Source organism: Vombatus ursinus, unplaced genomic scaffold (genome assembly GCF_900497805.2).
Source record: "Vombatus ursinus unplaced genomic scaffold, bare-nosed wombat genome assembly UNPS02009173.1, whole genome shotgun sequence".
NCBI lineage: Eukaryota > Metazoa > Chordata > Mammalia > Diprotodontia > Vombatidae > Vombatus > Vombatus ursinus.
Genome location: NW_020948951.1, coordinates 8,711,181 through 8,738,119, shown reverse-complemented (window position 1 = coordinate 8,738,119; position 26,939 = coordinate 8,711,181). Strand labels below are relative to the sequence as shown.

Below are 26,939 nucleotides of genomic sequence, written 5' to 3'. Positions count from 1 at the left end.
GTTGGGGAGGACCTCCCAGTGCGCAGGCGCTCTGACCCTCTAGCAGAGGTGAGCGTGCAGGAGGAGCAGATTTTATCCAGTTTCTTCCTCTCAAACGTTGGAGACAGACCCTGCATTTGAATCAGGAGATCTCGGAAACAAACGATCTTAAACATAAAAGAAGGTGGGGCTCTCATCCTCCTCTGTTTGACATTTAAGGTTTCTGCCCAGTGTCGGGAGACAGGCTTTTCTGCTGGTCAAAGTGTAGCACCAAAAATATTGGAGGGAAAAAGATGGGGAAGAGAAAGGGAGGGGAGGAAACAAATATGTATTAAGCTCCTGCTGTGTGCCAGGCACCGTGTTAAGTGCTATACAAATATTTTCTCATTGGATTCACACAACAATGCTGGGATGTAGGTGCTATTTTTAGCCCCATGTTACCGTTGAGGAAACTGAGGCAAGCAGCGGTTAGGTGACTTCCTAACTGTGAAGTGTCTGAGGCTGGATTTAAACTTGTCTTGCTGATTCCAGGGCTAACTATTGGGACACCAAACTGGCAACGGAGGTTTGTAGCTGACAGATAGGTATAATAAAGGCAAGACCTTGGCCTAGGTGGGTGCACAATAACCTTGTCTCCTTAGATTTTTGTTTTCTTACAATTTTATGTTCGGGCAAAGCCAAAGAGTATCTTGAGAATGTAAGGAGCATTCTGATCTTTGAGTAAGCAGAGTCTGGAAGGAAAAAAAAAAAGACTTAATCTTAGCTTTAGGGTACTCTGCCTTCTTCTGTTAGCTGGGTGTGGTGGTTTTGACTAAACAGGAGTCAAACCCTAGCACCCTAGGTACTCGTCACTAGATGATAGGAGCCTGGAACTAAGATGGCCAATGAAGGGTTAAACTCAGAATCTGGAAGAGCAGGGATCAGCAGCCAGCAGACCATTGGCTACCAGGACATCTGCAGAGCAACTCCTGTCAGGGTACTAGTGGAGCAATGCTGAAGATGCCACAGTCACCACTGAGCAAACTCGATGAGAGCAAAGCCATGATATCACATCTATGACACTGTATGGGTTGCCCTTTCATGTGTGTGCCCTGGTCATGTTGTTGAGTGATTTCAGTGGTGTCCGACTCTTTGTGACCCCATCTGGGGTATTCTTGGCAAAGATGCCGGAGTGGTTTGTCATTTTCTTCTCCAGCTCATTTTACAGATGAGGAAACTGAGGCAAACAGGGTTAAGTGACTTGCCCAGGGTTACACAGACAGTAAATGTCTGAGGTCAAATTTGAACTCAAGAAGATGAGTCTTCCTGATTTCAGGCTCAGTACTCTATCCACTATACCACCTAGCTACCCTGCTCATACATGCTCCTTATGTACATACCCCTTCTGTATGATCCCTATGCATGACCATTTTCCCTACCAATGGAGCATACATTTGTGGGAGAGTATGACCTAGGTTTATGAGGGGAATGTTCTGAATTTTTTTTTCTTGCAATACTATTTCATGAAATGCCTTTGCTTTGAAGTACTTATGTTCTCTGGCTGACTAGCGATAAAGGAAATGTATCAGTGAGGACTTGAGTTATAGTTTATAGTGGATTTGGACCTAGAAAGTACCTTGAACTTGGGCTAGTAATTCTGGGAGCCCATGTAAGAGGGACATTTTCAGGTTTTTTGCATTTTTTTTCCCCTTCCTATCCTCTGCATTCCAGCTAAACTTGTCTACTTGCTTTCCCCTGTGCCTGGAAGTTACCCATCCTCAACTTAATGTTTTAGGATCCCTAACTTCCTCAAAGCTCCGCTCAAAGCTTACCTAAAGTAAAAGGCCTGTGCTGAGTCCCCGGTTACCAGCATCTCTATCCCAATTATTGCAGGGTATGGACACAGTCATGTAAACCTTAGCAGTGACTATCCACTGGGCTATGTACTCGCAGGGCTGCACTGACTCTAATGTTGTCCACATCTTCATAACAAACCCACTACCTTGCTTCAGCCTAGTGCTCTTCCCTAACTATGCTGAAAGTGAGAAAAGCCCTGTGTCCCTGAGAAGCCCTGAGCTAAGACCTGCCCCATCTCTCATTTAAGCTGTTTCCTAGCTGGAATTCACCACTTTATCACCTTGAAATCTCTACCTCCTTTCAAGCGTCAATTGAAGTGCCATCTGCTTTAAGAGTTCTTCCCCCAATAGTTAGTGCTTCTTCCTTCCATTCCATTGCTTTGTATTTTCCCATTTGTTTTACGTGTTGTTTTCCCCTAGCAGAACCTAAGTTCCTAGAGAGCAGGGGCTGTTTCACTTTGATTTAATGCATAGTGCCTAGCCTAAGAATTGAATTGACACTGTTGCAGATGTTTGGAAAGGAGAGCCTTGAAGGCCTCTGGGAAATAGAGTTAGGGGTAGGACTGGAAGGCAGTCAGGTGATGTCGCAAGAGATTTGCTCAGGGCTGGGCATGCAGTAAGCGCTCAAGTAATTAATCAAACTCAATTGCTTGAGTCATTAAGAGCGCGCTTGCCCACAGTAACCGCTGGACTCCATTTCCCAGAACGCCCTGAGACAGCTCCTGCTCACATCACCAATATCAATCTCCATTTTCTAGATGCCCTCCATAAATATCTGCATTCTCAAAACGTCTTTGAGCGCTATGAATTCTGGGAATCGTAGTTCAGCGGCATAGTCTGCACAGGCGCAGTAGTCCGTGGATCCGGAGGTCGGCTCTTTGTTCTTCTGGCGACTGGAAGGTGAGGTTTGCCCCTGGTCCTGGCTCCTCTTGCTTGCTTGGTTCGTAGCGTGCATCCCAGGAGTTACCGGCCTGGAGACAGACATGGCCCGGGAAGATTTTGGATGAGGGGGTTCTTCAGGGGTGTGTGGGTGTGGAGGGGGATTCCGGAGGGGGGGAGCAGAGGAAGGGGGGGTAAATCTGAGTAGGTGTTACGTCAGCCCTCCTGCTGTGAAGGGACTTCGGAGAAGGGCGGGGCCTGCGGAGTTTGGAGGGCCTGACGTCAGAAGCCGGGCAGGTCCTGGGAGGGGATGCTGGACCCTGGGTTTCATCTGGCTGCCTGTCCGATCCTGAACATGCTTTGGGAGGAGCTGAGTGTAAGCGTCCTGTGCCCATCCTGGGTTCGGTTCTAGGCGCCATATTTTAGGAAGGGCGTTAATAAACTGGAGTGGGTCCAGAGAAGAGCAACCAGGATGGGGATGGAGATCATGCTATTGGACGAGCAGTTAATGGGACTGGGAATGTTTAGCCTTGAGAAGAAAAGATGGAGGGAAATGGGATAGCTGGCTTTAAGTATTTAAAAGGGTTGGCATTCAAAGCCCTTCCTAATTTAGCGCCCCCTCCCCTCTCCTTTTCAGTCTTCTCACACCTTACACCCCAGCAGGTTTTCGGTCCAGTGCCATTAGCCTCCTTGCTGTCCCCTCAACAAGACAATCCATCGCTTGGCTCCAGGCATTTTCACTGGCTGTGCCTGGAACCCTCTCCTTGCTCATCCTTCTGTTGGCTTCCCTTGCTTTGTTCAAGTCCCACCTAAAATCTCACCTTCTACAGGAAACCTTTCCTGATCCTCCTTAATCCTAACAACTTATTTCTATTGATTATCTCCTATTTATCTGTAAATAGCTTGTTTGTACATAGTTGTTTGCATAATTTATCTCTTCCATTAGAAGGCAAGAACTGTCTTTTCCCTGTCTTATCCACAGGGCTTTTCACTCAGTAGGTACTTAATAAATACTTATTGACTCACTGACTATGGACCAAAACCTCTTAGGATCCTTAAGTTGCCTTCAAAACAGCTCAAATGACATCTACATTAGACCTTGACAGATGTCCACAGATGCTAATAGCCACCCTCTCTATTATTTGGTATTTATGTTGCATACATTTTATATTTATTTATATGTAAACATGTTGTTTCCTAAGCCCTGTGCTTATCAATCAACCTACAAGCATTTTTTAAGTGTTTACTACGTGCCAGTAACTGTGCTGGGCACTGGGGATACAGAGGAAGGCAACAGACGGTCTCTGCGCTCAAGGAGCTCACAGTCTAATAGGAGAGACAATATTTAAACAACAGTGTGCAAAGATAAATACTGGATAAATTGGAGGTATTCAATCAATAAACATTTATTAAATGCCTTCTGTATGTCAGACACTGTGCTAAACATTGGGGATACAAAAAAAGACAAAAGACAGTCCCTACCCCCAAGGAGCTTACAATCCAGTGGGGGAGACAACATGCAAACAAATATAGACAAAGCAAGAGATACACCGGATAAATAGGAATTAATTAACAGAGGGAAGGCATTAAGATTAAAAGGGGTTGGGGTAGGCCAGAGCAGAAAATGGGGAGGGTTCTAGGTATGAGGGGACAGTTGGAAAAAATACTGAGAGATGGAGTGTCTTCTATGAACAACTAGGAGACTCAAGTCACTGATTAGAATATTTTGTGGGGTTTAAGTTGTAAGAAGCCTGGAAAGGGGAGGGGTGGCAAGGTTGTGAAGGGCTTTGAATGCCAAACAGAGCATTATCATAGAGGGAAGGTACTAGTAGTGAGGAAGCTCAGGAAAGGCTTCTTTTAGAAGGTGGGATTTTTTTCTGGGCCTGGAAAGAAGCCGGTGAAACCAGGAGGCAGAAAGAAGGAGGAAAAAAAAATGCCTGGAGTTGGGAGATAGAGTTCCTCCTTATGTTCAGGACGGCAAGGAGGCCAGTGTCACTGGATTGAAGAATACATGGGGTATGGGGAGAGGAGGAGAAGGAAGGTTTAAGAAGACTGGAAAGGTCTGGAAAGGGACCAGGTAACAAAGTGCTTTAAAAGCCAAACAGAAGATTTTGTATTTGATCCTGGAGTTAATAGGAAGCCACTGAATTTATTGAATATGGGGTGAGATGGTCAGACTTGTGCTTCAGGAAGATCAGTTTGACAGCTGAGCGGAGGCTGGACTGAAGTAGGGAGAGACTTAAGGCGGGGAGACCCACAGACTATTGCAGTAATCCAGGTGGGAGGTGATGAGGGCCTGTGCTGGAGAAGTGGCGGTATTAGAGGAGAGGAAACACTGAGAAATATTATAAAGGTAGGAACAACAAGACTTGGCAACAAGTCATATATGAGAGGGAAGAGTTGAGAATGGTGCCTAAGTTATGGGTTCACTCCTAGATGTTTTATACATTTTGTAGTAGTTTTGAATGGAATATCTCTTATTGTTGCCTCCTAAGCCCAGAACATAAGTACTTAACAAATGCTTGCCTGCTCATTCTTTCTATCTATCTATCTATCTATCTATCTATATCTCCTTCCATCCTGGTTATTATCAGAACTTTATAAAAATATTGATGATTTTTGTAGATTTATTTTGTATTTCTACTACTTTACTCAAACCATTAACTATCAATAAGTTTCTTTACTGCTTCTCTGGGGTTTCCTAAGTAAACCATTATGTAATCAGTATGTAAGGATAATCTTGTATATATTTTGTGTTTATATGTATTAATAATAATAATAGCTAACATTTATAGAACAATTACTATGTGCCAGGTACTGTGCTAAGTGCTTTACAATTATTATCTCATTTGATCCTCACAACAACCCAGGGAGGTAGGTGCTATTATTATACCCATTTTACAGATGAAGAAACGGAGGCAAAAAGGGGTGAAGTGACTTGCCTAGGCTGACACAGCACACAGATAGTAAGTGTCTGAGTCAGATTTAAACTCGGGTCTTTCTGATTCCAAGCCCAGAGCTCTGCTCATAGCACCACTTAACCACTCCATTTATGTGTTGTTTCTTTGATAGAAAGCATGCTTCTCGAGAGCAGGAACTAAGCCCTCATTTTATCCAACCCCTTCATTTTACAGATGAGGAAATTGAGGTCCAGAGAAGTTAAATGACTTAACCAATGTCACAGGTGCATGTCAGAGGGCAGGATTTAAACCCACAGGTCCCCTGACTCCAGAATCAGTGCTCCTTCCCTTGTACCACCCAAAATCTTCTTCATGTATGGATTAGATGATGGTTTCTGAGGCCTCTTCCAACTCTGAGAATCCGAACTCAGTGCTGTTCAGACATAGCACCATGTTCTAGGTCAAGGTCCCCAACCTGTTAAAGGAAGATAGGAACTAGACTTGTGATTTCATTGGTACAGGGAACTCCCAGATGAAGAAACTCCACCTACTATTGCAGTTTGGCACCTTCTCTGCAATTTATAGTGAGTACCAAGAGATCAAATGACTTGCTCATAGTCACATGGCTAGGCAAGACTTACATGTAAGTCTTGGACTTGAAGGTCTCTTTGGCTTCAAGGCTAGCTCTCTATCCACTGTGCCATTCTGTTTCTGTTAAAAGAGATGACTTATTTATAGAATCGTAGGATTGTAGTTCTAGGATGTGAGGTCATCTGGACCAAACTCCTCATTTTACAGATAAGGAAACTGAGGCCCAGAAGATTTAAGTGACTTCCCCAGGCTCACAAAGATTGTAAACAGCAGAGCTGGCACTCAAACAGAGGATCTCAGACTCCCATTCCCCAATACTGTTTCCACCACATCACACAATTATCTGTAATGTTCTTCGAACGTAACTTTGTTAGAAGTTTTCCTAGAGCTTTTTGTTTTTACATCATAACATCAGTCATTTCTGTGTATAGGTTCCTCCTTTTTCCCTCCTATTTCGCTTTCCCCTCTCCCTCAAAAGAAAAAGTTAATCAAAAATAACCTCTCCTGAGATCTATCTAGCTGCTGTGGTTCCCTTACTGTCTGCTATCAGCAGGGAGGTGTCTCTTGTCTGATCTCTGGGACCACGACTGGTTTTTCAGTTGTTCAGAAACTGGCTTCCTTTCTAGTGCTGCATTTATTTATATTGTTGTAGACATCATGTACATCATTCTCCTGGTTCTGCTTATTTAACTGTGCATCATTTCATAGAACTTCCCATGTCTCTCTGAATTTTCATATTTATAAGATCCAAGCACTAGAACTGGAAGGACTCTGAGGGTATCTTGTGGGTGCCTAGATATGCATCCCAGCCCTCACATTTTATAGATGAGGAACCTGCAGCCTAGGGATGTCAAGTGACTTGTCAAAGGCCTCGCTGATACCAAGCGTACATCAGAGACAGAATTTGAACCCAGGGCCTCTGAATCTAGGGCCAGTACTATTTATTCATTATTCTTACTGCATAATATTCTATTATATTCCTGTAACACAGTGTGTTCACCCCTTCTCCAATCAACGGATATCCACTATGTTTCCAGTTCTTTACTTCCACAAAATTGGTATACATCGAAACTTTCTGTTTTAAAAATAGATATTTATCGATATCATTTGTTTTTAAATCATCTAGAGTTCCCCCTGCATCCCTTCTTTTTCCTCTCCCAGAGAACTGTCTCTTGTAATAAAGAATTTTTTCTTAAAAGAAAAAAGGAAGAAGAGTAAAATTTCAGCAGAGCTGATCAATATACTAAAAAAAATGGCATTATGTATAATGCGCTACCTTGTGACCCTGCCAGTCCTGCAGAGGAATAGGGGAAGTGTCTTCTCATCTCTCTGAACCTTTCTATTTTGGAGCCCTTTGAGAAACATCTGTATGCCTAGGGTTGGTGTCATTGGATCGAAGATAATAGGTAGTTTACTGGCTTTTCTTGCCACTAAACTAAAATTCCAAATTGTTTTCTGAAATAGTTGGACTAATGCACAGCTTCACCAACAGTGAAGCTAAGCAGTGTGCTTCTCTTCCAATTGCCCCTCCAATATTCACAGTTTTTGTTTTGCGTCATTTTTGCTAGTTTTCTGGGAGTGATTTGCGTTTCTCCCGTTATTAGTGATCTGGAACATGCTTTCATATGGTTGTCGTTAACTTACAAGCATGACTAATCTGGTCAGGCTTCCACTGCTCACCTGGCAGTGGACTGTACTGTATGTCTGTTGTCTGAGAGGGTAGGGATACTGGATTTAGAGTCTGAGTACCCGGATTTAAATCTTGCCTTTGCTTCTGACTTGGGGCAAATCACTTTATAGAATCACACCATCTCAGAGTTGGGAGGGATTTTAAAGTCTACCCAGTTCAGCCTCTACCTGAAAAAGAATTTTTTCTACAACAACCTAGGATCCATGGACTTCTTAAAAAAATATTGCGATCACTGTATTTCAGTATACTTGGTTTCCTTTGTAGTCCTCTGCATTTCGTCCCATGCCATAGGTTTCATCAGTTTCCCACAAGGATCCATGGCACAAAAAAAAGATGAAAACCCTTGTTCTACAACGTACCCAAGAAATGGTCACACAGCTTTGGCCTGAAGATGCACAAGGACGTGTTGGTTGTGAGGGGCACTACCCTTACAAAAAGTTATCCATTCCATGTTTTAATAATTAATTGTTAGGAAATATTTTTCCTTACATCAAGTTGAAATCTTCCTCTGCCACTTTTACCTGTTGCTTATAGGCAGCTAGGTAGTGTGGTGGATAAAGTGCTGGGTCCAGAATCAGAAAGACCTGAGATCTAATCTGGCCTCAGTCGTGTAATCCTGGGCAAGTCACTTAACCTCTGTTTGCCTTATTTTCCTCAACTGTAAAGTGGGGATAATAACAATCTTTTTAAAACAAAGTTTGCAGCTAGGCTGCAAAGTTGTGAAAATCAAATGAGATAATATTTGTAAAGTGCTTGACTTACAGTAGGCACCATATAAATGCTTATTCCCTTCCCTGTTCCCTTTTTCTTCTAGTTCTGCCCTCTGGGGCCAAATAGAATAGTCTAATCCAGGGGTGGGGAACCTCATTCACATGAAATTCCTTCAAATACTTAAAAACTGTTGTGTGTCTCCTATGTCTTCTGTCCTTCAGGCTAAATGTGCTTGGTTCATTCGGTTAACCCTCCTCTGGCAAACTTTCCAGGCTCTTTGTCATCCTGTTCTACCTTTTGTGGACATTCTCCAGTTTAACAATGTTTTTCCTAAGATGTTGTGCCTAGAACTGAATCCAATTCTACAGAAAAACTATATAGTCATATACACACAAGACTTTTCTTTTCTCAGGCACACAACAGGTTGGGTTCCCACCTTAGCCCTAACCTGCCAGGGCTTCCCTTTTCTCATCTGTAAAAAGAGGGTTTGATAATCTCTAAGGCCCTTCGAGCTCTAAATCCTATGATGCTATGAAGTATTTATTGAATGGACCAAACTCATCATGTGCTCATTTGTATGTCTAGGATGTCTACCTGTCTCTGTAGAGCCCAGGTTTGGACTCTGTGATGGTGCTGCCGGGCCCCTCCTGCTGACGCTGACCTATCCCTGCAGATCATGTGTATCAAGAAGTCTTTGGTAGGCTCTGCAGTGACCTAGGCTGGGGGCACCAGACACAGAGAGATATTATCTGTGTTGGGGAGACAGATCTGAGCACCAGGGAGAAGGTCCCAGTTAAAGTGATCTTGTTTTGGTGTCCCCCATCCTGCCCCTCGTCCTCAGCTTAAGCCCTGCAGGAAGGTGAAGGTGGAAGAGGATTCCCTGGGGATCAAGAATCTGTCCAAGAAGATCCGCCTTGAATTTTCTGAGCTTCCAGGCAGAGACTGATTGATAGGAGCAGATACTGGAACTGTTGGGGCTGGAACAAGTCTTGAACAGTTCTTGGGCGAAATCAGAATACTCAGGAAGCATCAAGGGCTAACTATGGAAGACTTGGCTTTGACTTTCTTGCTGGAAGAGAGAGGTGAGAATTACAAAGACAGGGTCGGGTGGCTGTGAATCTGTCCAGTATGGGAGAAGAAAACCACACTGGGCAGTCTGTGTGTGAAAGAACAATATAAACAGGGGATTTGACTCTTTCCCTTCCTGTTCCTCTCCTCCCCAAAAATGTATACTTATATGCCTGACCAGTGATTTCTGGCCTCTGAGTTGGTTTGTCCCATAGCCATAACCACATTGGTCACTAATGGTACTCTGATTTCCAGTTTTTGTCATGTCCAAGGTGTGGAAACATCTCTTTTTCTCTTAGTTAAACTGAGACAAGATTAGTTTTTCAAGGGGGTATTTGTACTATGAAGCTAAGAGGAAAAAAACCTAACTTTTATTATCATCCAAACAGAAACATGAACTTGGTAGCTTTTTTGGGTGCCAGGTTACGTTGTTGAGTTTGCCATTCGTTAAAACCTTAGGTCTTTCTCCCATGAACTGTCAGATACATCTCCTCCAGCTTGTGCAGTTGATTTTTTTGAACCAGAGTGCATGATTTCACAGGTACAGTAGAGAGAGTACTGGGCCTGGAATGAGGAGTCAGGAAGCCTCATCTTCCTGAGTTCAAATCAGATACTTGCTAGCTATGTGACCCTGGACAAGTCACTTAACCATGTTTGCCTCAGTTTCTTCATCTGTAAAATGAACTGGAGAAGGAAATGGCAAACTACTCCAGTATCTTTGCCAAGAAAACCCTAAATGGGGTCACAAAGAGTTGGACGAGGCTGAAATGACTGAACAATACCAGCAACAACATGATTTCATATCTGTCTCTATTTAATTTCATCTCACTCCATAAAATCTGCTTTGATGCCTCATCATGGCATGGAGGTAACTCGGAGTTCTGAAACAAGCTAAAGTTCAACTACACTGGTGAATACCATCCAGGAGGAAGGCTTGTTCCTGCTGTCTGAGGATCAGCCTAATTAAATGTGGTGAGGCTCGTTAATAGGATGTTAGTCACTTGGTGATGAATTCTTTGATATCAGCGCCTATGAAGCAGAAAGAAATGCTCTGGCTCTGTGCAGCTCCTTCCCTCCCACTGTCAGAAAAAGTGGCAGAGGGTGCTAAGGACCATACCATTTTTAGACCATCTCTCTACAAATATTATAATTATTGGTGTCCTGAGACCAGAAGACATAAAGAAGTTGCATGTAAACAGAAAGAAGGCTCATATTCTCCCATGGGAGAAAGAATGAAAAAGGTGGTGGAGTTGGTTTCATTTTGCATGATATCATGGGACAATTTTTTATCTTGTCTTGTCAAGCTAATGATGAGCATATATTCAGTGCAGGGACCACCATGAAGATAGTTACAGCTTATGCACCAATGTCTGTTGCAGAGGATGAGAATGTAGAGAAATTCTAATAGTAACTTGGTAAGATCTTTCAAACCAAGTCAAACACATACCTTGATATTGGTGATTTCAGTGTGATAGGGGGCTTAGATGAGAACAGCAAAAAAAAAAAAATTGGCTTATAGATTACTCATAAGCTTCATGCCTATAGATCATGAATACTTCTTCAAGAAAAGATTCTGAAGGCTAATTGGATATGAAGAACACCAAGCAAACAATGAAACTGACTGTTTTATCAGGTAGTATATAAATCAGTGGTTATCAATTAAGCAGTAGCTATCTACATGTGGTCATATTATTAATTGGTTAGAATAAATATCAAAATCAACACCAAATTAGAATGAAGGATAAATATGAGAAGACAATGATGAGATCTCCAATATGACCTACTAAAAAATCTGCTGACTCCGAAAAGTGAGAAAAGGACAAAAGTAAAGACAGTGAGTCTGATTATTTCTTAGAGAAGTTTAATCAATATAAAGTCATTGCCAGAACGTGGAGACTGAAGGAGCCTAGGACCTGCCTCAGTTGGGAAACACACTTGCCAAATGGACAGGCATGGAGTCTAAAGGCCAAACCAGTTTAGAGTTCAACTCCATTTTCAGGAAATTCTGCAAGCCGCTAATAATTATAAGCAATATCCTTGCAAATGACACAAAGTTTTGAGAGATAGGTAACAACTATGTGATGTGAGAGTTCAATAGAACTAAATCTGATATGATGAAATTAAGTAGGCATAAATGTAAAGCATACTTGGGTTCAAAAAAGTTATGACATATAGGATCATTTAGATTTGGAAGGGACCTTAGAGGTTTCTTATTCTGCTCTATATTTTACACGTGAGAGAACTGATTTAAATAACTTGCCCGAGGTCATACATAGTGCCTATGTGCTAAATGCAAGGAATAACAGACTCCCTTTCCTTTCCTTCTCCCTCCCAAGTATTGCACTAGTATCCATGAAATAGGAAAGGCCTCTAGCATAGTGACTGGTTCTTCTATGTAGAAATTATAAGAAAACATGGATAAGAATCACAGGGGATATTAAGGTGCAGGTCAGTTTCAGTCTGCGTTGGCAGGGGGCGTTCCCTCATTTAGGAGATCATGGACCCGTTGGAGTGTCTTAGGAGATTTGGCCTCTTAGTCTAACTTGTCAAAGCCCTTTGCGATCCTGATTCTCTAATCCTGCATTGGCTGTCTTGCTCAGTTTCATATCATCTGCAGATCTGATGAACATGCTTTCTCTGCTTCCATCCAAGATAGTGGTAACAACAGACAGAGTTTCCACGGTACTATAGTACTACAGTCTTCTAGGTTGGCATTGCTCCATTAATCTCTGTTCTTTGAGCCTGGTCCTTCAATCACTTATTAAAGCATCCAATTAAAACCTTCCAGTTGATAATGTCTCCATTTGTCCATAAGAATCTCATGAGAGACTGAAAAATGTTTTGCTATATTCCAGGTATCCTATGTCCACAGCATTCCCTGTATGGCTCTAGTCTAGTAAGCCTATCAAAAAAGAAATGAGGTTAGTCTGGCATGACTTCTTGTAATCCGTCTCCGCCTTTTTTCTTTGTAAGTGCACAGAGACCGTCCTTTTCATAATGTGAAGCAGTATCATTCAGTGGATAGAGCTAGATAGCACAAAGGAGAATCAGTAAGTCCTGAGTTCACATTTGGCCTCAAGACACTTACTAGCTAGGTGACCCTGGTTAAGTCACTTAACACTGTCTGCCTCAGTTTCCTTATCTGTAAAGTAGGGATAATAATAGCACCTATGTCCTGGCATTGTTGTGAGGCTCAAATGAGATAATATTTATGAAGTGTTTAGCACAGTGCCTGGCACATTAGTAGACACTTAATAAATGTTTCCTTCTGTTGTTTCTCTCTAGGACTATAAACTTTCAGTGCTCCAGCAAATTAAGACTTTAGGTTGTATATGTAGTAGGTACCTGATTGTTGTTATTGTTGTTGTGTTGTGTTTGTCTGGAGATGGCCCTGGGTGTAGTGGGAGATGTTGGCCTTTTTAAGCTAAGGTCTTCTCAAGTTCTCACTTAGAATGAGGTGATGCCCGTTCAGTGAATAGGCCTCTTTAAGAAGTGAGTCAAGAGGGATGGTCCCTTTAATTAAAAAAAAAAAATCAAACTGGGAGGAGAAGACCCTCAGGGTTGCTTACCAGAGAGAAACAGTTTCTATTTACATTCGTTTGTGAGCCAGGAGGGCCCAAAAAAGAACCATTAAGTGGTGCTTGGGCAGGGACCTATTGTTGTCCAATCTATGAGCTCCTGAGTGAATTGGGTTTAAGGCTTGGTCTCTTACCAAGAAATCTAATTGGGAAACCCCAAGTTAAGTAGGCAGCTTTCCCCTTCAAAAAGGGGAAGGGGGAGGAGAGGAGAAAGGGGAGGAGCTGAATTGCTCAACTGGAACTGGCCCCAACTGGGTGTCCATTCAAACAGCTCGGACTACTCACAGGTTGTGTTTGTCCTTAGTTCTCAAAGAAGACCATGACATCAGGGAGTTGATGACAGGACTTGCAATTGACTTTGATTTGAGTAAGGGAGTGCTGTGCAAGGTCACCAGCCTCACTTTCTCATCAGGACGACTGGAGATGGCCCCCAGAAGGTACCAATAAGCATTGGTAAAGGGAATTCCTTTTTTGTCCTACTCTGATGGAATCACAGGTCTGATGAAAGAGAATGTGTTGTAGAATTTTCCTACTAAGTAAATTCAAGCTTTCTAGTCCATCCTCTGAAGACTCTGAATCCACTTTTAAAAAAATCAGGACGCTTGTTAATTTCTAATTCTATTGGACTTTGCCATCTTATAATCTTGTCCCAGATTTCCTGGACAAGAGTTTAATTGGGCAATAAGTTAACCTCTCAGCTATGTGCTTTCACGTCAGACATGACATCAGTAGAAGGGCTGGTTGTTCTGGAACTTTTTTTTTTCTTTTAATTTTCTGAGGATAGCCAAAGTCTTTATCATACTGGCTGTCTTGCCCTTGAGTAGAATTATATCTTGATGCCTACTCTCAACCAACTCTTCTGAGGACAGAGGAATGAGAGTAAGGACAGTTGGTATAGATCAGATTAAGGGCTCTAGGATGGATTTGGACCTTAGCTTTTCAATCACTTACCTTTCCAGAGCATCTGCCAGAATCACATGGACCAATACAGAGTCCCATGAACATTCCCAACTCACCATAATGAAGACACAAGGGGAGCAAGGCCTTGGCCTCAAGGCTGCTACAGTGGTACTCTTACTCTATTCCTGGGGCAGGCCAGCAAGAATAGTGGATACAGTGGGGCCTCCTGAGGGAGAGACAGGAAGTATTTGCCAAGGAAGTCAAACCACCCCCACCATCTTGACTACTAGCTCCCTCCTTGGGAAGAGCAGTGACTCCCAGTCCACCAGACCTGCTTCCACTTAACTCCCTGGCCGTGATTGAAGGGAGAAATTGTAGAATGGGGGTCCACCTTCCTTATCACCACAAGCAATAACTGCTGACCACTTGCCACCAACAGGCAGGTGAGCACAAGAGCCTTTGAAGTGGTAGCACCTTGAAGACTTCCAACCCAGCCTTCACAGTCATCATCTGGGGAAGCAACTCCTGTGGAGAAGGGGCCAGTCAACTCCCAGGCAAATCAGCCTTGCTGAAGCAGCACCCTGAAGCAAGGCAGGAGGCAGCATGTGCTGGGCAGATCAAACTACCATCACCACCTTGGCCACCATCTCCCTTTAGACAGCAGTGGAGACAGCCCAGGACCGGAACCCAACAGCCTGGGGGAATAGCAGTGCTTCCTACCATTGTCTTAGGAAGCAAGCCCTGCAGAGATGCAACCTGGCTACTGCTTCTGCAGATACTGAAGCCACAGCTACTGAGGACCTGGGCAAGAAAGGTCTTGTCACCAGTGCCACCTTGGCACTGTCAAATGGCTCTCCATCTGACACTGATATGAATTTTATCAGTGGAAATTACATTAAAGAGGAGGCACGCCCATCTGTATTGCTGCTGCCCCCAAAGGACCTTGAGATCTTTCCATCTGACTTCCAATTAAAACCAATATGTGATATCTTCTCCATTAAAATTCAAGTTCCTTTGTCTTCTATTTGTATCCCCTGCACTTAGCACAGTGTTTTGCATGTAGTAAATACTTAATAAATACTTTTGTTCATTCATTCTTTGATTCACTCATTCCCAGTCTCAGATGACCTCCCTGCCCACTCATGGTGAGCTCTGCACATCACTACACGCTCTGGTTATAGGTAGTGATGCTTCAGCTCTGTTTCCATGATCTGATTCCAAGGGCAGTTCCAGTGTATTCTACCCATAACTCCATTCAGCTGTTCTCCATGACTGTGGGAAATTTTTTCCATAAGCACAGAGAGGTTGAATTGCATGCCCCATATCACATAGCACATAAAGGACACAGTTGTGGGTTCAATCTGTGTCTTAATCCCAGACTACAGATCTGGGCAAAACCTGAAACCTCTGGCCACAGAGATAGTGTTAGGAGGTCTTGGGAATTAATGTCCCCTGGCCTCTCTCTTTGCTCCTAAGAAGGGGTGGGGCAACTTCTGTGCTCCTTTTGATCTCTTACTCTGTAGATACTGTCCTGGAGGTGTTCGGGCAATTTATCCTGGTAAGTTTGGAAGCTAAAAGGCAGGACTGGTCTCTCTCATGATTCTTTTCTTCTTCCCCAGCTCTGCTTTCTGAAGACTCTGCTCTTTCCCAAGCAAGGAGTCTAGAGGAAGAAGTATTGACTTCTGGGTTTCTGACAGCCAGGATGCAGGTGAGTTAGGGCTCTTTCTCTTTTGAAATGCCGTTTTCGTTTTCAAGTGTGACGCCATTTTCTTCCTTTGCTCATCACCCCTTCTTTCATGTAAGGCCTATAGGTGAACCTGAGCATTGATTGCTTTCACCCAGAAAGCTGGATGGTGTAGAGCTGGCATTTGAGTAGGGCAGGAAGCTTAGGGAGCCTCTGGATGCAACAGATCTTAACCTGTGACTTATGGACTGGTTTTTTAGAAAAAATATTTTGATAACTGTATTTCGATGTAATGTGTTTCTGTATATTATTAAATCCTGCGTATTTTATTTTATGTATTTGAAGACATTATGCTGAAAGGGCTTCATAGACACCACCTGGCTGCCAAAGTGGTCCATGACACTGAAGAAGTTAAACGTCCCTGATCTATTTTATCTATCCATTTATTTTACACATGAGGAAATCAAGGAGCTACTAGAATCAAAATGAGTTTCAGAGATTGGTTGTGCCTTATCTCTTATCGTTGTCTAGTTGTTTTTCAGTCTTGTCTAATTCTTCACCACCCCATGTGGGATTTTCTTGGCAGAGATTCTGGAGTGTTTTGCCATTTTCTTCTCCATCCCATTTTACAGATGAGGAAACTGAGGCAAGCAGAGTTAAGTGACTTGCCCAGGTCCCCAAGCTAGTAAGTGTCTAAGGCCAGATTTGAACTCAGGAAGAGGAGTCTTCCTGACTTAAGGCCCAGCACTACTCAGCTACCCTGTCTCTTATTACCTGTTAGTTTTCCTTTTCAGTCCCAAATTAGGCCTTTAGACTGCTTGGTGTATTTTATCTTGCTACAGTTCTCCAGGCCTATCTTGTTCTAGCATGAGTGTCTTTGTGCTAGGCAGTCTGGGACTAGATAGATTTCTTTTATATGTATTTCTTATGTATAGTGGCAGCTGGGTCTGGAGTCAGCAAGACCTGGGTTCAAATCCAGCTTCAGCCGCTTTCTAGTTGTGTGACCCTGGGCAAGTCACTCAACCTTTTTCTGCCTCAGTTTCCTCAATTGTAGAATGGGGATAATAATACCACCTATCTCCCAGGATTGTTATAAGGATCAAATGAGATGATATTTGTAGTCCTTAGCACAATGTCTGGCACATAGTAGGTGCTTGATAAATTCTTCCTTCCTTTCCTCCCTCCTTTCCTCCTTACTATTAACTACCCTCAACCTAGTGTATAATTTCTGAATTTGTATATTTTTTCCTCGTAGTAGAAAGTATGCTTGTCTGTAATGTGCAGAGATAAGGGAAAAATCAAGAGAAGGGAAGTAGATGCCAGAACTGGACATCAAGATGATATGGTCGTGGCAGAATGGGGAGGATTTGTAATTAGGTATGATTGGGAAGCAACTGATTGCTAGTGCTTTGAGTCTGAGGGTCAGTAAATCCTGAAGTGTTAGAAAGTAGTGGAAAGTGAAAGTGAAGGTGTCCTAAGAAGTTGGCTTTCTTCTGCTAGTCCCAAAGCTGACAACTAATCCCTCAAAGCCCTCAGTGTCCTCTAAAATGTGCAGGCAGCACATAGAAATACGATTTGACTCTATTACCAGTTTTATCTGAAATCTACCGTGATAACTATATTAGCTGGATGTTCAATAAAGTAATCTTTTATTTTGCACTTCTTGGCACTGTGGGTGAGACAGTCTGCTCTCATCAAGCTTATTATTATTTTACTTTCCTTTACTTTCCTTTAATCTTTGGTGGAATAATTGGGAGGGTTTTAGTCATTCTCTTCTCTTTTTTATTTAATCAATTTTACAATAAAAATATTTGTAATCCAAACAATTGTGTTAAATATACAAATTTTTCTTGCTTTCAATTTTTAAATGATTAAAAATAGATAATCCAGTTTTTTTAAAAATACAATATGGCACAAGATGTGAATCTATACCTGTTTTTTTCATACAGCTGTATGATTTTCCCAACAGTTTTTCTGAATGAATTTTTTTTACTTTTTTCTTACTACTTTTTGGTCACTAGGTTTATCAAGCCTGAATCTGGCTTAAGCATGTTAGGCTATATATCTGGTTTCCCTGCTTTGTTCCACTGGTTATCCAAGTTTTTAATATGACCTGATTTTTTATGATGAACTCAATAAGATAACAAACAGTGACTCACTAAGCGATCAGTCAGTAAGCATTTATTATTAAGTGCCTTTGTGCTGGGCAATACTGAGACAAAGATAAAACAACCCTTGCCTTCAAGGAGTTAATATTCCATCAGGGGAATCAAATGTGTGTATATTTATATTCACATAAATATGCATTTATATATACACAGGAACAGGTAATGAATAGTAACTAAGAAAACAATCTGAGCGTAGATGACTTATTGGTTAAGCATTCAAATCCCCAGTTAGTCCAAAGACCCTAAATGCAGAGTAAAGCAGATTTTTATAGCCCCCCCCCAAATCCAAAAGGTCCAGTTAATTATAACAAAAACAATTAACCAGGATACAAAATTAGGTTATCTATTTCTAGTTGGAGGAAAGTTTAGGAGCTTTCCAAGTTGGGAGGGGGATGGGTACATTTTGGGTTCCTCTATTCATAAAATGAAAAAATGTTGATTAATTACATCTACCTGCATGTATGAAACAATAAATGACTTATTTAATCTAGTTTCCCATAGTTGAATAATAAAAAAATGACACAATGAAGGAAAATACATGTGGCAGCACAACATGGAGTCAGTATTCAAAGGTAGAATCTGATTAGTTCTTCTGATTTTCACACTAAACTAACTGCATTATGTACATGATCTTCATTTTATCTCATCATATACTACATCATATACTATGTTTATATATGGTAACATATACCTCATTTGTATATAGTAATATATAAATGTAGTATGTGATAAGATAAAATGAAGACCATGTATAAAATGGTCTCTTCTCTTGCTCTCTCACCCCACCTTTCCTTGAACCAGCAGGTCTGGAGTTTCTAAATAAGGACTACCGCTATGTGGCTACAATTCAGATTCTTTTAGGGTCCTAGGGACATCCTTGTTGTAGGGGGATTATACTCCTACTACATGCCTTTCCAGTTCCTGAGACCTCATCATTGTGCTTCCCATTTATACAAAATTAGTCACACCATTAGCTCTTAAACACAAAATGATTACTTAACAGTAAGGTAAAGTCAAGAATAATGATAATGTCACAGGTAATATAAAGCCATGTTGGAATGATTATGAATATATATGATACAGATATATCACAGTCTCCCCATAAACCTGGACCAATACACACAGTGTCTGTGGACACAAAGAGGAATCTAGCATGGGGCACAGGAGTGGGAAAACCCACGTATCCAGGGCAACTTTCCTTTGACCTGCAGACCTTTATGTCCTTGGTCGTTTCAGGAACAGTCTGCTTCACTCAAGGCTGCTTCTTTTCTAGCTGCTTCCTTTCTGATCCTTATCACTGTCCTACTGGACAAAGCCTCTTCTCTTCTGTACTTGAACTGATGAAGCAGCGATAAACTTTTAACTCACAGTCACCCTTAACAAGGTGATGAAAAAGTATGATGGTATCGTAGTGTCCAGCGGTTCCCATAAACCATGGAACTGCAGAGTTCCTCAGTTTGGTTCTCTGGGCAGTACATGAAAGCCCAACCAGTTCTTTGCTCAGTAGGTTTCTGTTTTATTTAATCACCCCTTAGCCTCTTACAGCGAGCAGAGTAGAATTCACAGCAAAACTCAGTTTGGCTCTCTGGGCAACGTAGATAAGCCCAGCCAGCTATTCACTCAGTGGGATTTGGCTTTGGCCAATGGACTCCAGGTCTCTTATAATAAAGTAGTTACAAAGTCTGTCTTTTCTCCTTATTCCTCCTTTTCAAAGCAGAGTGGACAGTAGAGTGCAACCAGGCACCTCAGAGAGGTTTTAACCATTCATGTTATAGGTCAAGCTGGAGGGCAGTAGTTTAAATTGCATCCAAATTCAGCTCTCTTCCAGTGAGCTTACAGGCTTTCTTGCCAGCTTCAGAGCCAGGAAGACCTTGGTTCAAGTCCTGTCACTGACACCTACCGACTGGGTGACCTTGGGCAAGACTTTGAGATGCAGAGAAGGTGCCAACCTGCATTGGTAAAGGGGATTTCCTCACAAAGGAAAGCTCTTTACTAGTGAAATCACAGGTATATCCCTATCCCTATGTAAACATATAAAATAATGCAGTATAGCTATATTTCAAGCATCTGTGATTTCATCATTGACCAACTCCTTCCCATCTTAGCAGATGGGAAGTAGACGGGCATCATGAGAGTTCTTGTGACTAACAAGGCTGATAGGAGGGGCAGGATGGAAAAGCAAAATATGAACCAAAATCTGAACTCCTCGCAAGGCAGAAGTGGCTTCCGAGAGGTGATAAGTGATAGCAAAAATCTGTAGAGGGCAGAAATATGTGTTTAAAATGAAGACAGCCTATGCTTAGGGAATAGCAGTTTCTTAGAATGAAGAGAAGTAGTGAGAGGTTGGTAGATCAGAGAGTCACAGAACCTCAGCATTAGAAGAGAGCTCTGACACCATCCAGTCCAACCCATACCTGAACAAGAATCTCCTGGTCTGGAAGTGATAGCAGAGAACAGGAGCAGGCTGACCGTTCTACCCCTCCTTTTCAATGAGAGGAGGTGAAACTTCCAGAGAAGAAGGTAGAAGGGCATGAGGTGAGGTTCAGGGAAAGGCAAGTTTTTGTTAGGGGGAGGGATTGGGGGGTGGCGTTTCCTCCAGTGGATTGGGGGTTCCCAGGGGGTACTAACAGTACTAAGCAGGTGTACATTGGACAGTGCCTCTAATACAACTGGCTCAACAGTTGTGTGCAGTACCTCATTACCATCTCCTTGGACTTTCATGAAAATCTAATTATTTTTCCTTTCTCAATTATCTTCCCTACTCTAACCTGGCCTTCAGATTGCTCCCAGATTCATCTCTCTTGTGATAAGATCTTATCATTCCAGCTTGAAAAACTTTATTAGCTCCGTATTCCTTGCCAAAGGGGAAAAAGGAAGGGAGTAAGTATTTATATAACACCTATGATGTGCCAGGCACTGTGCTAATTCCTTTCATAAATATTATCTCATTTGATCCTCATAACAACCTTGGGAGGTAGGTGGTTTTATTATCTCCATTTTAGAGCTGAGGAAACAGGCAAACAGAGGCTAAGTGACTTGCCCAAGATCCCACAGCTAGAAAGTATCTGAGACTGGATTTGAACTCAGATCTTCCTGACTCCAGACCCAGTATTCTATCCACTGCACCATCAGCTACCTCTCAAGCAAAGTTCTAACTCCCTAACTTGGTATTCAGTCCATAATTTGGTACCACCCTACTTTTCTACCTTCATCTCTCAGTATGCCTCACATTGTACTGTCTACTTGACATTGTAATGACCTTCCTGTTCCCACTTCTGCCTTTTGAAATCCTGCCCATCCATTAAGGCTCAGAAGAAAGACTATCTCCTCCCTCATTTACCCCTAACCCTCCAGTTGGTATTGGTCTTTCCCCACCTTTGACCTTCAGAGCACTTTCTTTTACCTTCCTTTTACATGTTTATTATCTATCATTTTGTATTATAGTTATTTATATATGTCTTCACTTGATTCTCCCTCCCTTTCCATTCCCCTTCCAGTTGTGGTTCCATATAAGGACAAAGGTCATTTTATTTAGTTTTTGTGTTCCTTCCACTACCTGGCATAGTGCTTTGTATGAAGTAACTATGGAGACCTGGGATGAATGAATCAGTGGTTTGGCAGAGAGAAGATCTGGCTTTGATTTAAGCTTCCACCACTCCACCACTGTTTCCTTGGGCAAGTTAGGTAACCTCTCTAGCTCTTAGTTTCCTCATCTGTGAAATGATAGGGCTAAATTAGTTGATCCCTGGTCCAGGGTCCCTTCTGGCTCTAAATTCTAGGATTGTATGTGATCATATTAATAGTATGGTTCAGAGGTTAAAAGGAAAGTGCTTGGGGGGGCCCTTTTGGAATTTAATTTGTGAGCATGTTTTTGAGGAATGAATTAAAACTATCTAGCCATGTGCCCTCAGGGTCTAATATAAAGTGATTAGATATTTAAAATTTGACTTGAGTCATTCAAAAACCTAAACACTGTGGGCACAACTCCCTCTACTGTGATACTATTCACTTCATGTCTCCCCAGGGTCCATATTAGGTGTTGTCCCAGGCTAAGCAGAAATGTGCTTGGTATTTCAGGAATCTGTGACATTCAAGGATGTGGCTGTGGACTTCACCCAGGAGGAGTGGAAGCAACTAGACCCGGCACAGAGGGACTTATACAGGGATGTGATGTTGGAGAATTACAGAAATTTGGTCTCATTGGGTAAGGACATCATTTAACTCTCATCTCAGAATTTACCCACTAGGGTGACTGAAGTGTTTTGATTTTAGGGATTTACCTGGGTTTTGGCTTGATGTGTAGAAATATCCAGCAATAACTTGGCATATGGGGAGATCCAGCATGGCGTCGTGCATGGATCATAGACCTGGAGACAGGAAGACCTGGGTTCAAATCCTGTCTTAGAAGCTTACTAGCATTGTGAACTGAGACAACCCACTTAATCTTTGTCTGCCTCAGTTTCCTCATCTGAAAACTGAGGGGGTTAGATTTGATAATCTCTGAGACCTCTTCTAGCTCTGAATCCATGAACCTGTGATTGTGTGATAAGTTAGTACTATGATCTTGTGATCCCTTTAAGGTCAGGAATCGCAGATTTTCAGAGTTGGAGAAGACCTTAGAAGTCATCTAGTCCAACCCATACCTGAACAAGAACCCCTTTACATCATACCTGGCCAATGGCCATCCAGCCTTTGCTTGAAGGCACCTCCAGTGAGGTGGAGCCCACTAGTTCCTAGAGCAGGAACTAGTTCCCATTATACAGGAACAAGGTGCGAGGTCTTTGTTTTTACATCTGGAAATCACAGCTTCACTCTGCTGCCCCTGAGGAGGTTGTACATTTCCTACCCTCTGTTACCCTGGGTCAAATAGTCTCCGCTAAAATCCCAGTGCAGATATCTGGAGACATAAAAGATTCCCATCCTTTTAGCAGGAAGCATGTCATGTGAATTATTTTCTTTCTGAGCTCAAATCAATTCTGGATCCAATTATCCCCATGTTTTCCAGTACCTAGTATGGTGCTTGGAATATTGAAGCCTTGTAAAAAAAATTCTTGTTACATTAAATTGTTTGCAGTTCACATCCCCCTTCAAAAGTCTACTGTCAGAGTTGTACCACCCTTTGGGACTTCCTAGTATATCTTCTTTTCTCTCAAGAGAAACAGGATAGGATTGAATTCTCAGATGGCTCTCTGTCCCCAAAACTTTCTGATTTCTTTCTCCATGAGCAGGACTTCCAGTTTTTAAACCAGATGTGATTTCCCAGCTGGAGAGAGGAGAAGCTCCATGGACTCCAGAAGTCCCAAGAAGCACTTGTTCAGGTGAGGCATTGAAAACCAGGGAGTAATTGTTAAGGAATATGTCATCTGACCACTTAGTGGACGGCATCTTTAAATGTTGAACAGGGCCCATAGACCTGTGGAGAAAGGCTGTGTCTACTGAGCATATTTCTCATGTATCTTCATCTTTTGCTTAAATAAATCACTTTCCTACTTTCATTTTTTCACTCCTGTTTTCTTCTAGTCCAAGATAAAACTTATTTTCTTTTTTCTTCCTTTTTTTTTTTAAAAGAAAACCAACTTGAAAATGTCAGTTCTGTAGTTTTCTCAGGGTTTGACATTAGGTTTATTAATCTGTCATTTACAGAAATAACCTGTTTTCCCTTTCTAAAAAGTTAGACATTTCCCCAAAGATTACCAATTCTGCTTTTCCGGTAATATCAACGAGTTCTCCCAGTGTAATTTAGTAACTGGGCAGCTCGTTTGTTAATTCTATCTTCTCTCCTATCTTGGACTCCAGTTGTCTTTTAACAATGCTTATTTTACCCTTTTTAGATTTATGATCATTCTTCTTAATCTAGAATTCTGGAAACTAGAATATATCATAAAGCAATTTACTCTCTCAGAGAGAGCAGGGGCCATTGACATTTTTCTTTTTGTTTCAGGTTCTTTTAGTCAGGAGACTAAGTGGGAAAACAAAGACTCAACTCCAAAGCCTGGGTTTTGTATGGGAGAGCCATCTAAGGAACTTCAACTCCCACAAGATGGGTACTGGGATTTCAAGTTGGGATCATCTTGGGAATATGATGTAAGGTTAGAGGGGGATACAGACAACCAGGAAAGACAATCTAGGCAAGTGATATTCATCCCCAGAAAAGCTTCTAATAAGGTGAATGTTAATGAAGGTAATACATATGGTTTCAGTCTGGGGTCAATTCTTGATCCACAACAGCTGTTTGCTACAGGAAAAAGTCTACATCAATGTGATGTGCTTGAAAAAAGCTTCAAACAGTTTTCAGAGCTAATTAAATGGAATAGAATTTCCTTAGGGAAGAAACTTTTTAAGTATAATAAATGTAGGAAGCCCACCAGTTACCACTTAGACTTGGTTCAGTATGATGGAATACGTATTGGAGAGAAACTTTATGAGTGTCATGAATGTGGGAAAGCCTTCAACTGGGTTACACACCTTACTGAACATCAGAGAATCCATGCTGTAGAGAAGCCCTATAAATGTAATGAATGTGGGAAAGCGTTCAGCAAACACTCCTACCTTAATCAACATCAGAATGTTCATACTGGAAAGAAACCTCATAAATGTAATGAATGTGGGAAAAACTTCAGCCAGAGGGGACACCTCACTGAACATCAGAGAATTCATTCTGGAGAGAAACCTTATAAGTGTAACGAATGTGGGAAAGCCTTTGGCCAGAAGGCACATCTTACTGAGCATCTGAGAATTCATACTGGTGAGAAACCCTATCAATGCAATCAGTGTAGAAAAGCTTTTAGCCAGAACTCGTCTCTCATTCTACATCGGAGAATTCATACTGGAGAGAGACCTTTTGAGTGTAATGAATGTGGAAAAGCCTTCAGCCAGAAGGGACATCTTACACAACATAGGAGAATTCACACTGGAGAGAAGCTCTTTGAATGCAATGAATGTGGGAAATCTTTCAGCCATGGATCATCCTTTACTTATCATCAGAGAATTCATACTGGTGAGAAACCATATGAATGTAATGAATGTGGGAAAGCCTTTAGCCAGAATTCATCCCTCACTCTACATTATAGAATTCATACTGGAGAGAAACCCTTTGAATGTAATGAATGTGGGAAAGCCTTTAGGCAGAGGGGAAATCTTACTGAACATATGAGAACTCATGTGGGAGGGAAATCCTTTTAGTGTTCTGAGTGTGAGAAAGCGTTTAGCCACAGAGGTGATACCTGTTGAGCTCTGGAGAATTCACAGCTGTGAAGAACTCAATGAAAGATTAAAAGAGGGTCATTGCATCAGCTGTCAGTCCATCTGAAACATCAGACAATCCATACTGAAGAGGGAGCCCTGTGAATGTTTTGACCGTGAGAAAACTTTTAGGATCATGCATCAGAGATTTCGTGCTGGAGTTTAACTCCACATAGGGATGCTGTAAGGAGAACATTATGAAGACTTAACACTTGTTCAGTAGGGGATGGGGATTGGATCTATGATTTCATCTATATGATAAGCTCCTGAGTAAGGACGTTCCTGTACTGATGCAAGTCAGTGCCTCCTCTGCAACTTAGGGTCTTTGCTGGTTTCCTAGAGCACTAGAAGGTTAGGTGATTTGCCTGGGGTCACAAAGTCAGTATGTATCTGGGACGGGATTAGAACCTAGGTCTTCCTGGCTTCAAGGCCAATACTCACGTACACACTACACCACACGGGGAGGGTAAAGATTTCATTGTTTGTCACCATCTATATTTGTTAGTCATCTGAAGGGAAAGATAACCCTGTCTTTTCTTGTCTCGCTCTCTTCTGTTAGCCACATTAGTTGTCATCAGGTGGCTACAGAGTGATCTATGGAGAATACGGTGTGTGTGTGCTGGTTTAAGGGCTGCAGTCATGCCTAAATTGTTATAATGTTCTTTAGTGGACTGATTAAACTTTAATAACTTGTTAGAACAAAACAGGAATAACCTAAGATGGCTTTCTTGCCTGAGGAGGTGTCTTTGTATGTGGGTATATATGTGTGTGTCTTTGTAGGTGTGCATGTTTGTGTCTGTGTGTATGTATGTGTGTGTGGGGGGAGAAATTGCTTAGAGACTGCTTGTATCTCATCCCTCTGAGATGAAAATGTATTCTTCCTGAGCCTAGATGGGTCCAGTTTAAGCCTATTGTCTTGCCCTGAAGCATCTAGTGTCAGAACTGGAAAGGCCTTTAAATTAGATCACTGTTACCTGTAGCAGCTAAGAATAGGGCTGAGAACAAGAAAGGAGGTCTTACATTCCACTTCCTGAAGGTAGGAGATGTGGAAGTTTCAAGGAGAAACCAGCGTGAGAGAGAATCTATGAACTTCAAGCATAACTGACTGAGAATGGGATCTATGTTTAGGAGTTATGGTAATGATTGTGGGTCTGCAGTTAATCTGTGGTATGTTCAAGGCCACTCTAATGATATCAAGGCTTGGACAGACTATTAGGTTCAGTTTTTGGTGGGCAATGGACTTTTATTAGTCACCTGTACACCTGGTTGTGGTACCTGATAGACTTCAGTGGGCTTGCAAATCTGCAGCAGAAGCAAAGCCTTATTATAGAATTCTATCATGCTACCCACTTGCCTTCCCTCTGATTTTTCCTCAAGTTCCTCCCTAACTGCACTCCATATTCTTCCCACCCACTCAACCTCATGTGCCCCATTATACCCTTGCACTTCTGGGTCTTGACCTTACAAGAGATCCCCTATACCCAAATAACACTTTTGCTCCAGTTTCCCCTCTTTTTTCTTATACCCCCAATATGCACAGCAATAGTAGTAAGAATAACTGGTGTTAATGTAGTGCTATAAAATGTCCAAAGAACTTTGCACACAGCATCTCATATAAGCCTCACAACACCACCAGGATGGTAGACTCTCTCCCCACAGGTATATCCCCAATCCCTAAGCAGTAATCAAAATACAATAAAGCCATCCGATTATC

At 42.0% G+C, this 26,939-nt stretch overlaps 1 protein-coding gene across 1 annotated transcript; it reads left to right on the top strand.

Moving 5' to 3' along the window:
• Positions 1 to 34: 34 nt before the first annotated feature.
• LOC114035117 (zinc finger protein OZF-like) lies at positions 35 to 26,939 on the top strand. Its single transcript, XM_027851105.1, has 7 exons — positions 35 to 163; positions 2,573 to 2,714; positions 9,171 to 9,667; positions 15,751 to 15,839; positions 22,061 to 22,187; positions 23,212 to 23,301; positions 23,925 to 26,939. Exons 3-7 carry the CDS (start codon positions 9,628 to 9,630, stop codon positions 25,163 to 25,165), a joined length of 1,587 nt encoding a protein of 528 aa, XP_027706906.1. The 5' UTR covers positions 35 to 163; positions 2,573 to 2,714; positions 9,171 to 9,627; the 3' UTR covers positions 25,166 to 26,939.

Bases quoted from the DNA above. Each gene is read 5' to 3' on its own strand.
- LOC114035117 (XM_027851105.1), top strand. From the start codon at position 9,628: ATGGAAGACTTGGCTTTGACTTTCTTGCTGGAAGAGAGAG. The intron at 9,668-15,750 runs GTGAGAATTACA...CTTCTTCCCCAG, and splicing joins TTTCTTGCTGGAAGAGAGAG to CTCTGCTTTCTGAAGACTCT. The intron at 22,188-23,211 runs GTAAGGACATCA...CTCCATGAGCAG, and splicing joins CAGAAATTTGGTCTCATTGG to GACTTCCAGTTTTTAAACCA.